Source organism: Erithacus rubecula (assembly GCF_903797595.1).
Source record: "Erithacus rubecula genome assembly, chromosome: 6".
NCBI classification, from domain to species: domain Eukaryota; kingdom Metazoa; phylum Chordata; class Aves; order Passeriformes; family Muscicapidae; genus Erithacus; species Erithacus rubecula.
The window spans coordinates 25673552-25687606 of record NC_136688.1 but is presented as its reverse complement, the minus strand read 5'-3'; the positions used below and the strand labels follow the sequence as shown (position 1 = coordinate 25687606).

Below are 14055 nucleotides of genomic sequence, written 5' to 3'. Positions count from 1 at the left end.
TCTGGAAAGGTAACCCATTCAACTCTATGAAAGACAGGCAAGGGAATAATTTTGAATCATTACATGACTACTTAAACTTCAGATTCATCAGTACAGTGACAGAAAGAGGAGAAATGACAGAAAAGCAGTTAACCTTATAATTGCAAAATCACCTGGAGAACAGCTTTATTTCTATCCAGTTAAAGTAAACATGTAAAGAAAAACAGGTGAGAGGAAAGTAAGCTACCTAAAGTAACACAAAAGCTCCAGCAGGGAAATGTAGCTACATACCAGTTCAAAGCTCATCAGCATAGCTTTCAACCTATCAATTTCTTCTCTCAGTTCTCTGATCAGTTTCACATTTGCATCCTGAAACATTGAGACACAGACTGTTGGAAAAATCAGATTTAAAAAAACTCTGGCTGAAGAAATCAGTGTGGAGATATTCCAAAAGCCAGGAGGAGAGCAGAACAGGCAAACTCACAGCAGTACTCCTTGCTTCACTCTGCCAGACCCTTGAGAAGCATTACCTAGGGACAGGTGTTCTCATCTTTGATAGATTCTCTTTTACCATAAACATTTTTCCATCTCTCTTCTGAACACACACCTACCATAGCATTTGTTCCCATCATGACTAGATGGATACATCACTACTTCTAAGGATTTACCTTCAAAATAGTCACATTACATAAGAAAGATACTGTTACTTAATTCCAGCATATAAAATCCAATTAGGGAGATGAAGTCAGAATGTCATCCAGGATGGTATTAAAAGCCCTTAGAGCTTATACATAAAGAATTTCCTGTCTGCTTGGTGTGGAGGCATCTATCTCACTTCAGAGTAAGCATTTCTACACTGGCAGTTTCTGGAAAACAGCTTTTACAGACATTTCAAACTCTGAAGTCAAGAATCAGCTTTTCTGGGCTGCCAGGTCAATTTACAGGGGGAAGAAGACTGAAGGGCTGGGGTCAAGGGTCTAGCATGGGCTGTGCAATACAGTGATGGGTACACAAGTTGGGAAGTTGACAGGCTGTGTGTGACTTTAGCTTGTCACAGAGCTGACAACTGCTGCTGGCAAAACCAAGCACTCAATTGCTGCTACTATTGATGTTCAAAAACTGCTTATAGGCACTGGTAAATAAAATGCAAATTAAACTTGGGAAACCAAGGATTAGAAGGGTTACCTTCTGCCCAAATTTAAGAGTATTGTTGGCAAAGCAAATAGTGAAGTACTACTCTAAAAGTCTATCCTTTCATCTACAAATTAAAATCTTGATACACTCATGCCAAATCACAAAAGAGTACTACTAAAGCTGTAAAGTCAATGGATTAAATATTAGGAAATGGCTGGAATCAAGACTATTTTTGAAACCTAAATTCACTGTATATTCCTGTGATTCAGTCCTTAAGCTATGAGATCATGTGTAAAGTGAGCCTCATGAAGAATTCCAGGTCAAGAATGCTTAGTTACAGAACTGCAATTTTAGAGTTCTGTATTTCTAGCATATGTGACTGTAGATCTGGATCAGTATGTGCTGCTTGAATTTTGCTGAAGACAGAGTTATGCACTTCCCCATGACTTATTTTTAATGCTGGTTCTTACGAATATAGTATCTAAAATCTCCAGTCTGTTTTAACACTATGTGTTTGATTGAGATGGGTTTATGTTTTTCACATTTGGTAAATGTAGACTGAGAGTAAGTGTGGAAAATGAGAAAAAAAAGCACACACTGAAAGTTTGCCTTAAGCATCTGAACATCTAGCATTGAACAAGAATGGGACAGCAGGGACAGCAATATAATTCAGGCATCCAGTGCAGAACCTGACTGTGTGCTTAATAGTCTGCCATCCTTTAACTTGTGCAGCCTATGAAGGACTTTTGCATAATCAAATAAATGAATCTACCATAAAATCAGAGCTCCTTCCTAGAACAGGCAATGAATGAAGCTTGGGTTCTGTAGCCAAAATTATTCCCATGTATTTAAAGGCTTAATTATTCTGTGTACTGAGAAGAAGATAAATTGTGACTGCATAGGCTATCTTAGGCAGAACTGAAGGCCTTACCTCATTTACTCTAGGCTTGTTAATAATATTTTTGGCATTTGCAGCATATCTCAAGGTACTCATGGTCTCATTGTAGCTGGAGCTGGCAGGTGAGATAGCTACAGACAGAAAACAAATTAAACAATTTTAAAAAGCGTTCAGTTCAACCCATCACTTTTCAAAGGATTTTTTTTAGTCTTACTTTTTTAAAAGATAAACCATAAAATAACCCTAGGATTATTTCATTAAGCTCACAGAGAACATCTTCTCCAGACTGTATTTATAACAGAATGAATCACCTAAAATCGAAGCTACGACCTTGGTGAGACTCTTCAACATAATTTAATGCACTATCAGCATTCATTTTCATTTCCTTGAGTATTCTATGAAGCATTTATGAAAATCTTTACAAGGACAGATTCTAAGTGTTATAGCTGTCTTCTCACCGCAGCAGAGGCGTATATAAAGGCGTATATATAGATATAAAGGTGCATATATATAAAAGTGCACATTAAAATGCTACACAAGGGACAGAAACCGAACTCACTGGCAATCATGATGGTCCTGGAGTTGCCGCCCAGGCTGTCCTTGAGCAGCCAGGTGAGGATGGAGTCGCGGTAGGGGATGTACGCCGGCCGCCTGCTGCCGCTGCTGCCGGAGGGGGGACTGTCCACACGGCTCTCCCCCTCGCTCGGGATGCTGCTGATGCTCTGGCAGCTGCTCAGCATCTGGGAATTTTGTGCTGAGGGACAAGGAGCACAGAGTTTGGGAAACGGGTTGGTTTTTTCCATCATGGCCACTTATTTTTCTTAGATATCATTACAGTTTATGAGGACACCGCACCGCTGCTCTGCTGAGCTTTCTGATGTAAATGCAAATTCACTCAACACACGGTGAGTGAATCATATGGTTTTATCAATACCCTCCAATGTAAAGAACTCATGTGCTTACCTAAAGTGGATATGACAATTCCAAGTGTAACTAATGACTTGTTAATATTGGCACCTTCGGTAATTCTATCTTTACAGTAACTGGGATCAGCTCTTTCACTGTAGCAAGCAAGCAAGCATGAAAAAAAATGCAAAATAAACAAAAACATTTATTTATTAACATACAGTCAATATGAAAACATTATACATTTTCAAGAAAACAGAAATTGTGAGCTTTGCAAATAAAAAACCTACATACTTCAAATATTTTATAATGCCTCTATTTCAGAAAGTCCAAACAATTGTGAACAAGGGCTGGTGGTGCAATGTACTGTTAAAGACCCACCAAAACAAACTCAAATCTGAACTGGGCAACCCAATCATAGTGGTTTTGAATTTAAGAAAAACAACATGGATTTCACAGACCTACAGGGGAGACTGGTTCAGTACAGAAGCCTATATATTCCCTCAATGCCACTTTCTCTGACCATGCATGCATGGTAATTTATGTTCTTGAGAAAACAAAAGTCCTTTTCTATAACTGTTCTATAATTCTACAGCACAACTTCCATCTTTCTGTTTTCTGTCACATCCAGCACAACCATATGTTCCTCACTGCAATGCATAGCAAAGATCAAAGATTTAGGAACTTTTGGAATATGAACAACATAAACAGAGAAATATAACCATTTTCTCCTGCCCATGCTAGGCAGCCACAAGGAACACGTTCCTTTTTCTCCCTCTCTTTTCAAGATCATATTTAGTAATTCCAACAACAGCTACTGGAAAAGCCATTTAATAAGAATATAGCTCTGAATTGAATTACCTTAAATGGATACAACAGCACAGTATTGGTTCTGAGGACCCAGGAATTCCCTTTCCCAGTGAAAACAAATACCCAGTACAGAAGAACTATTGTCAAAGACAATATTGGCTTAATATTCCCTGTTACATAGTAAAGTCAGGTTTAGTGTTAGTTCAACGAATTTTTAAAATATTTTAAAATATTTTTAAACTTCACCTTTTAGGAGAATAATGCCAGCATCTTCAGAAAAAATTACCTCTTTGCCCTTCAGTATATTATTACCTGCCTGCAAGGTCCACTAAGTTGATCTTGCTTGCAATTTCAGAGGGAAGATTGTTCTCCAATATAGCCTGAAGGAAAAAACATCAATAAGGAAAATTATTCCCCTTAATTAACTAATGAAAATAAAATTGATGTGCTCTTTTGTTAGAAGCTGAGCTGTACATATGACTGTCTCACTGCCTTTGTTTGTGACCTTGACTCCCTGACTATGTTCAAACCACTAACTCAACAGCTTTCTCACCCCACAGAGAACTACCTTCTTATGCCAATTTCCTCTCAAAAAAACCTTTACTGCCTAGAGACTGTGAAAGGCTTTCTTGTAGACCTTGCAGAGTTATTTTCCACTAATGTATTCCAAAGGTCCTTTGTGAAACTAAGGAAAAATATCCCAAAATGTTCTGTGATTACGGATGTTAGAAGTGTGAGATAGAAAAGGTCTATTGGATCACTGAACAACTTCCCTGCCAGGGAAGGATGTAATTCCTCCAAAGAAAGGCTGCATTGTCTCAGGGAGAGTACTGGATGCCAAATGCTAAAGAGATGAGCACATCTGAAAAGCTGGACAGATACAAAATTTTGTTGTGAACTAATGCTGTACTTCAACTAAGAATCCTAAACGAGTGTGATAAAACATAACCTCAAACATATTCACATGTAATTTTCACAGCATCTGAGAGGGGCTATTGCATTTCAAAGGGCTGATTAAAACTGAAAACATTTCTTTCAAAAGTGAGGTCTTGGCATCACTTCTGACTGTAAGCTTGCACAAAGGAACAGAGTGCTTCAATAAACACTCAACACATCTGCAGTGTGATCCAAAGGAAATAACTAACAGCTTCCACCATTACTACAAACAGCACAAAACAGTGACAAGTAAACAATGCACAACACAGTGAACAATGCTTTTTGAAAGTGAAGAGGAAGTTGGGTTATTTTTAGCTAACCTGAGTGTAGTGGATGGTGAAGATAGCATGGGATCTGCTGCTGGCATTGTGAATATGTGTAGCTGCTGTGATTCTAGAAAGAAGAACAAACCATTCAGTTATAAAGGGTTACTTCCCTGTATTCAGGGAAATCAAAATCAACAGAAGTAGCAGATAAATGAAAAAATGTGAAACTTGAAGAATATGGCAGGCTGCATTCTTGGATCTGCTCTCTGAGCATTTGGCAGAGAACATGGAAGGGTGGAAACTGAGGATCAATTAGAGGTGTTTTTTTTCCACCAGCAGCTCTCTGAGGAGATATATTAAAGCAGCCTCACAGCACAGGTATAAGGTATGGCATAAACAGGGAAGAGAGCAGAGAAGTACAGGCAGCAACAGCATCCAATAGCTCATCCCCAATACACAGGGTACAAGCCAAACACATCTCCATTAGTCCCCATTTTTATCCTTTGGCATTGCCAAAGGGTTCAAAATCCTTCATACACCACTTCTGGGTTCCTTTACCCTGATACAGCTCTTTTACACTGCCAGAGGAGTCCAGTGAGACTAACCAGTCCACCCATGTGTGTGCTAAATGAAACTGTAATGTAATAATTCCCTGTGGCACTTGCTTGGCTCTCTGGCACGGACAGAGTGGTCAAATACATCTTGTGCTCTGACCCAGTGCACTCTGCCAAGCCTGCCCTCAACAATAGGAAGTAATTTTAGTGGTGCCAGAAAAGGGTTGTGGCACCATGCTTTTGTTACAATGCCACTGTCAGAGCACTGCAGAGACCAGTTGGACCAGAGAGCAGAGAACTGCAGCAGTGTGGATGCTGCTGAGTGCCCAGGGCATGGGGGCAAAGCCAGGACTCTCCTCCCTGTTGTTCTCTGCTCCCTACAGCTCCTCCAGTCATGTGAGTGGCCACTGCCAAAAGCTACAGGCAGCTGAGCACATCTTGCACAAGCAAGCCAAAGCTGAGGTAGCAGGAGAGCATGAACTAGTCTCCAGATGATGGAGGAAGAAGACAAATAATTAGGTAAAGGGCAGAAGACAGAAAACAGCTCTACAGTAGGCAGAGAATGTAAGGGCACAGCACCCAAGTTTTAAAGTAAAAGAGAAAAAGACAGTGCTCCAAGATTTGGAGGAGGAAGTGTTAGTACTCCTCACCTCCAACAATACACAAAGTTGTTATAGAGCACGTTCACATCTCATTTACTCACAACCCACATAATCCATGTATCCACCTGGAATTTTGTTATACTGAAATAGTCTCTTTTTACCATAAAGCTGCATCTATAAATTGCTACAAGCAGAAACAGCAAAACTTAATCCACATGTATATTATATGGGGATTTTTGTAATAATGCAGCTTAGTTTTTATTTTCTTCTCAGCATCACTGTTATTCTAAAATCTTGACTACTCATATTATAAGACTTAATATCAATTTTGGAACTGTGATTAGGATTTGGAGGATCCTTTCAAATAGAACTCTTTTCCATTACTTTAATGGCACCTGTAAAGGTATTTAAGGCTTCTTGTTAAATAGTGTCTTAACTTATGAGAGCCAAAATCATTGGTCTCACCAATATTCCATATCCCACATCTCACTGATAGTAAACACACAATTGGGAGTAGGACCTTATAGAAATAAAACCAAATAATTGCAAACCAAATACTTCTAGAAAATAAATAAGTATACATTATACTTTCAGCAGTTTAAAATTAAAATTACAGGATGAAGTGAGCTGAAAGCTATCCAGTCTAAAGTATCACGAGCAAATGAAGGGGAAAAACAGATGTCTGTTTACAGCAAAATGTTTTCTTGGCTTGCACATTTTATCACAGACAGACAGTGGAATTTTGTGGGTAAATCAACATGGGGGCAGTTTTGAAGAAACAACTTCATGAGTGCTTGTAGCTCTTGTCTGGACAATATGACAGGTAACATCTCATGTTTGTGTCATATACAGGATCACCAAATGTGACATCCTGTCATCATAAAGCACTGGCAACCCAGTCAGCAAAATGAATATCAAAGAAATCAACACACAGTGAAAGAAGAGTTAAATACAGATGGAGCTGTTTTGTTATGTAAAATACCTTTTAGCTATTCCTTCTTCTAGAAGTTTTACAACTTGCTTGTAGTCTGTAACTAAATGCTGAGTCAAACCTGCCAAAGATTCAAGAAGAGTTAAATATTTAGCTTTCTCAGGAATTTTCATTCAGTTTATCCAACAATTTACCCAACATCAGGAGAATAAGGATGTTCTGCTGAGAGGAAAGTCTATTACACAGTAGTCTCTTGACTAGAGTAAATTTTATTAAAAACACAGCTATTTCATTTCTTACAAAATTGAGCAAAAAATCCTAGTTCATCCTTCTGATGCAGTGATGCTAGTATAAAAAAAACACCTCATACCTTCAAAGATAAGAACTTTTCCACGTGTACAACAATGGTGCTTAAAAACCAGTATAACTCTAAGTCCACAATAATAAACTTTCAGCTATGTCACTGTTTCTACTTGGGTACATATAAAAAAGATTTTGGCCATTGCCTCTGGATGATGGCTTTTCTCACACAACTAAGTGAACTATGAACCAACTCCTGTGAATATTTACTACTTAATCAGATAAGCTTTAGCCTGCACTTGGGAATCTTCATGCACTTATGTCCTCAGAGGGCTTTTTGAAGAGTCTCCCCAAACAATGACATGAATCATTGAGCCTTTTCTCCTTTCAGTTTGTTTGTTTCAGGTTGGTTTATATTTGATTGTTTTTTATATTTGATTGTTTTTTAAATTTGATTTTGTTTTTAAGAGGGGGAAAGCCCCCAAAGAAATAAAAGGAATCCCACATTCAGAGCCTGCTGTTTTGGAGAGTGCTCATGACCAAGTGGGGCCCAGAGGAGGGCGATGTGCTGCTGTGCTGAGGCACTGCCAGCTCCTGGCAAAATGCAAATCCCAGCACACGCAGGAAATTATCCTCAGCAGGCTCGTATGTCCCATAAATCCAGTTTAATATGCCTTGTCACCGAGGATTATTTATCATTTGTACTGCAGTAACTCCTTAAAACACACCTGAGTTTGAAGCAAGCCTTTGTCATGTCATAGTTTGCAGAACACGCCTGTGCAGAGTGTTTTATCTCACTTTTGGAATCCTCTCCCTCTGCAGATTTAGGTTTGGATTGTTTTACTACAGACCACAAAAGTGTGGGTGAAGGGAAAGAACTGAAAAAAACCCCTGATTTATTTGGATCAAATAATTTGTCTACAGCTAGAATGTAAGTCAAGATTAATATAAAACTCAACAAGACTGAAATAGGTACTTCTGATATTGTTAGAGTCTATCCTTTCATGATAACAGCTTGCTTAACTCCAAATGAAAACAAAACCTAAGACAGAGAAGGGATTTTTCTTTAGTCCTTTAATAACTGATACATATAAAGAAAAAAGATTTTTGGATCACCCACACATTTAAAAAAAGCCCTGACTGCAGTGTGCGTGCATGAACACTTGCACACACACAAATATAGGATGATTTTCAAACAAAAGTATTTCTTCTGCTCTCTAGTGTCTCTTTACAACACATTAATTCCAGAAGTCATCACATTTTCCACTGGAGAAAGAGGCCCATTATTTTCCCAGCCACACTGGGATCTTCAAAGCTCAGAATATGGAAACTATCATACATTGTTTTCCCAGACCCCTTTTCAGGGTTTTATTTAACAGAATAAAAATACCATTACACAAAGGAGGCACAGAAGAAATTCTTACCTGCCTGCATTTCCCTAAGAACTGGAATTGGGAATCTAGCAGAGAGTTTAAAACAGTTAACTTTTTAATAAGTCTAATGAAATATTTTAAACATTGCTTGAAAAGAAGTGATGAAGTGTTCTGTTGGCTGCCAGAAAAAGAAAGGTCATTTTCAAGTCCTATAGAAAGATCAAAACCACTTGCTCATCTAGAAATCTGCCTTGGAGTAAGAAAGGATCTCCCCCAGAAATCTGTCTCAGAGTAATAAAATAGATTGCATCATTTCCTGATTTAAGAGAGGCTGATTCCTTAACAGTGCAACCATCTGTGAGGGAGAAGTTTGAAACGATTCCAATCCAAAGCACTGAAACACTTTCAGCATTTTAAAGGCTACAATCTCAGCCTTTATGTGAAATAATCATGGGGTGGAAAACATTTAAAATACTTAGTGTTCAGAGCTGGGACTTTCTGACTGGACTTAAAAATGGAAAATGCATTGCCCAGAGCATCTAAGTGTCCTTAAAGGGATTCAGTTTTCTGATTTTCCTCTCTCTCTATTCTTCATCCACAGCTAACCACAGTACTCTGGATGTCATTGACACCAAACACACAACTAAAACTAATGCACACTGAGGAACTCCTCATGGAAACTAACCTTAAGAGTCAGCAAATCTTAAAATTGCTGATTGCTTGCAAGAAATATGATGCAAATACAGATACTAGTCCCTAACTTGCTTGATCTATGGAAAACAATGGAAAATTTCTGAGCCTTGCTGGTGTTCACAAATTTCATTTCTCCCATACACTGAATTGCCTGGAAGTGAAACACAAACCAAGCTCTCAGTGAAGCTGCTGATAATTTTGATCTTAGCTGTCCAGCCATTGGAAATATTATTCTTGCACTCTGATACTGCACAGAGAGACTACGTATAAAATTGCCAAAGATTACTTCAGCATGTAGAAAACTCATTACAGAGCTCAGCAATTTTTGATTGCAGCAATACATTAGTGCAGTTGAGAAGGGCATTTCTAGCAGGGTTGTGAACCTCTTCACAAGAGGCTTTCTTAAACTTGATCTTATTAAAATCAAGCTGTCAATACTTCGAACTTGCATTCAAGTCACTGCTGCTTATTTTTGATGTGAGCTAATGAATGCAGTTCCATCACACTTTATTAGTCCCTGTCCTCAACAGATATTAGGGCTGTCTCAAGTAAAGCAGTGTCACATTCTCAATTGCATAAACTGCACAGGCAAATTTATTAATATGTATTTGTATACACATCTAAAAACACCCAAATTCTGATCTGCTGCCCTAAGACACTGACTCATCAGCCTGAAATTACTTCAGTTTACATGACCTCACAACAGCATCTAATTGTACCCCATGGTGTTTTCAGCAGAGAAATTATTTCATTTTTCATGCATGTGATCAGTTTTTTTAAAAAAACCATGAATCAAACAATTGAAAATGAAGATTTTCTTACAGGCATTAACACAATTATTTTTTGAGGGTATCATAATATACATAAACAAAAAAAAAAATTATTAAAACTGAATTTACAACTGTGGCCAAAAGTGGAAAATATTATCTAGGTTAATCTACTACCATTATCTTTTCCTCTTAGTTTCCAAAATCTAATCAACTGGGAACTTTTTTGGTATATTTCAGAGCTCTAGCATAAAATTGTTCCAGTCAAAAATTTAAGTATAAAATCCTTATTCAAAATGGGTAAATAAAAAAACCACAATAGAAACCAACAAACAATCCCATCCCCCAAGGAACCCAGCAACAACATCAACAAAAGCCACAATAGAATATAAAAAGAACTGACAGAATTGGCCTGGAATCCCAAGATGAAGGTTCCAGATGAAGACAAAACAGTGACAAAAGGCAAGCCAGCCCATTGGCAGAAGCTATAACTTTATTTTCTTTTAAAACAGGGAAACTCCATTATATGCAGCCAAGGAATCACTGGAGATACAAGAATTGAGAAAAGAGAGGGAAATTGCCAAGGAAGGAAGCAGTTTAAAGACCCTTTCTTGTGTGGTGAATGAGCAGCTTCTAAAATAAAATAATTAGTATCTGAACTCCATCAACAATGAAGTCCTCCAGTAACAAACAGGTAGAAAGAGAATCTTGGAAAGCCCTCAATAAAAGCTAAATGTCTATGAATCTGCTTTTCAAATAGTTATATTTTCCATACTAATGAGACCATCATTTCATCTATTATTTTCCAAGTCTCCTTAAAAGAGGATGCTGATGTGCTGGAAAAGCAGAGCTGAAAGAACCAGAATGTCTGATACGCCCTTGTGTGCAGGACCATGAAAGTTCAACACTTTGCAAGTGCTGATTTCAAATTTTGGGAGGAGGAATTGCTAACATCCATGAGTTGTTAGATGTACAGTGACCAATAGAGCAGGTGTCCAAGGAATCAGAGCTGGGCTCCATTCAATCAGGCTCCTTCCAATCACACAGTCAAGTCACTCTGTCTGCTGTCACATCTTCCTTAAATCTCTGGAGAAAGGAAAGCCATGTGATGTGAAATAAAGAAAAATAGGGAGACAAGTCAACCAAGGAGAGCAAGAGAAATTCACTAAACACAGACAAGGACTCTATTTAGAAGTCAGGACAAATGAGTGTTTGCTCTAATGTGGATCCATAAAATTCTATGTGATGTGCATTTTGTGTACTAAGTGCATACCCCTGGTGTTATTACTCACTTGGTGGCCAGCCAAGCAGTGGCAGGGTCAGTGATACCAGAGCCTAATCTGAAATTCTGTCCACTGGATATAAGGCAAGAAAAAAAGGAAATGTATGCATTTACTTTCTAAACAAAATCCCTGTTTGGAAAACACTCTTCCTTCTGATCTTCACTGGAAATCTACTTTGTATGATTTTACACTGACTTTGAGATGTGATTTTTGTCAACTCTTTGTCACATACATGGGAATGTAGCTGGAAAACTTTACACTAGGAGCCAACCAATTTATGAAATACCAAAGGCCAAACTGCATTGTAAAGGTATAAGAAAGGTGAAAGCACCAATCAAAACTGAAAATAAACTGGAAGTAGAAAAACAATGAGAGAGAGGGTGAGAACTAAAGTAAGAAAGACAACTGAAAAAGCTGGCAACTGAAAATCATACTTATGAGGTTTTCACTTGGGTGACATTTTCATTCCTTCTCACAGCCTGCTCTGCAACATCAAACAGTCAAATTCATCTACTTTTTTCTTTTTAATGTATATTCTGTTGCCAAGGTATAAAACATATACGAAGGGACCTTAGGCTGGTCTGGAAAACCCATTTAGAGATAATGTTGCTTGATTTCTTAAGTTAATATTTATTTAAAATAAAAGAAAAATAATATGACTCCCATATGATCTATGGCTGGAAAGGCAGAGAGTGCAGGACATCCAGGCAGTAGGATAACAGAGATTGGATGGATGGATGCATGGATGCATGGATGGATGGATGGATGGATGGATGGATGGATAGATAGATAGATAGATAGATAGATAGATAGATAGATAGATAGATAGATAGATAGATAGATAGATAAATGGGTTATAGAGGCAAAGCTCTCAGTGTACTAGGGATTATCATACACAGAAAAACTCTTGAGAAAAGTAACCCTTGAAGAGCAGAGGCAGTTGGGGTCACTGCAGGAATCCATGCAGGATCCATGCAGCCCTGACACACATTCCCTTGCAGCATGGTGCTGGCTGAGCCATCTCACCTTGCACATAGGGCCCTGTTTCGGGGTGCTCTCGAACCCGCAGTGTGTAAGGTCTCTTGCGGTCCGGCTGCTTCAGCAAGTCTCGGACACGCTCGTTATAGATTTCCAGAAAGCTGAAAAGAACAAAAAAAAAAAAAGGAAAATTAAATTCACTCAACTACAAACAAAACAAAAGGAGTAACTGTATATTTAGACAATGTGACTGACTCTTATGTAGATTTTTTGCACTAGTGGGCTCAAATCCTGAGATTTCCAAACACGATGCTTTATTAGGTCCAAAGGAACAAGGAATAAGACTGGAATGTAGTATTATGGCTCAATTTAGGAGTTCAACAAAGCAACTACATTTTCACTGCATTCCTATTTCAGCTGTTTATACAAAAGTAAACAGACAGCATCCAAAGAACTATACTTAAATGGAAAACTAAACCCTATACTTTCTCTTCATTCACCTGTGTTCTTCCCCTCATTCCAAAACTACAATCTTCTAAGAAAACAGAAACAAAATAGACTAGCCTTTACTTTGTTCAATCACAGGAGCATGCTGTTAAAAGCTTTCATACTATTGTCCAAAACAGTGACACACTTACCTGACTTTTACCCTGCACGATGCCATCTGGTCTGAGTAATCATCCTTCCTTGAAAAGAGGCCCTTCACAAATGAGAAGTTTATGTGAATTTAAAATACATTAAGAAAAATCTAACTTCTTAAGCAAATTCAAGTGAAGAAATAAAAAAAACTACCTCACATATACGAGGTGTCAGCCCAATGGATGCCTTCAAATAATAAACAGAAAAAAAAATAAATAATTTATTTTCTAGTAGTCATGCAAAACCTATTTTTAAACAGAAGCCAAGTTTTAAGAAAAGGACAGAATCATAGTGCAGTAATAACTGTATGGTGGGTTGCAACACAAGCAGCCATGGAGTGTAGTTCACAACAGCACAGCTATTTATACCAAAAGTAATTTTAGAGCATTGATGAGAAGTTTAGAAGCTTGGGTTAAATCCAAAAGCTGTTTGATGTATTGATAGTGGACATGTCTATGTCAGAGGTGTTGCAGACTAGATGAAGTCAGGCCAGCACTCAAACTAGCTTGATTGCTCATGAATAATTTTAGGGTTTTCATATTCTACTTTTATTTTTTCATGTTATGGTATCACAGAGGAGCCTTGGAACAGCTTTATATTCTAGATTTATAAATTTTGTCTCTCAGAGAGAACAGGGTATGGGGCTGCTAACAATACCCAGACTAGGTGATTTAAATTTTGCCCCAACAGTCTACACAGCACTGAAATAACAGTGTGGTTTTGTGTGATTAATTTCCTTTATGACTTGCTTGCTCACACTTTAGTGACTGCAGTGCCAACACACCCTGGGAAAGACACCAGGGCTTAGGTGGATTCTGCTTGCTGAACAGCATGAAATACTTTTCTTCAGAAGCCACACTTGAAACTATATTAAAAGAAGAAAATCCCAGTTCAACAAGTGGACCACCATGGACAAAAGTTCTGTTAATACCAAACACTGGAACACACTCTCACAGTGAACACATGTTATTAAAGATCAGCTCAAAGGAGTATTGCACTGGGGAAT

General features: G+C 38.1%; 1 protein-coding gene across 1 annotated transcript in view; it reads right to left on the bottom strand.

Moving 5' to 3' along the window:
- STARD9 (StAR related lipid transfer domain containing 9) overlaps positions 1-14055 on the bottom strand; it is an 89281-nt gene that overhangs the window by 39580 nt on the left and 35646 nt on the right. Inside the window, 10 exon segments of the mRNA XM_079308002.1 lie at positions 271-348; positions 2045-2142; positions 2571-2765; positions 2975-3072; positions 4040-4107; positions 4984-5056; positions 7068-7137; positions 12459-12571; positions 13049-13110; positions 13203-13235. Of these exon segments, the coding sequence (XP_079164128.1) occupies positions 271-348; positions 2045-2142; positions 2571-2765; positions 2975-3072; positions 4040-4107; positions 4984-5056; positions 7068-7137; positions 12459-12571; positions 13049-13110; positions 13203-13235 (888 nt within the window).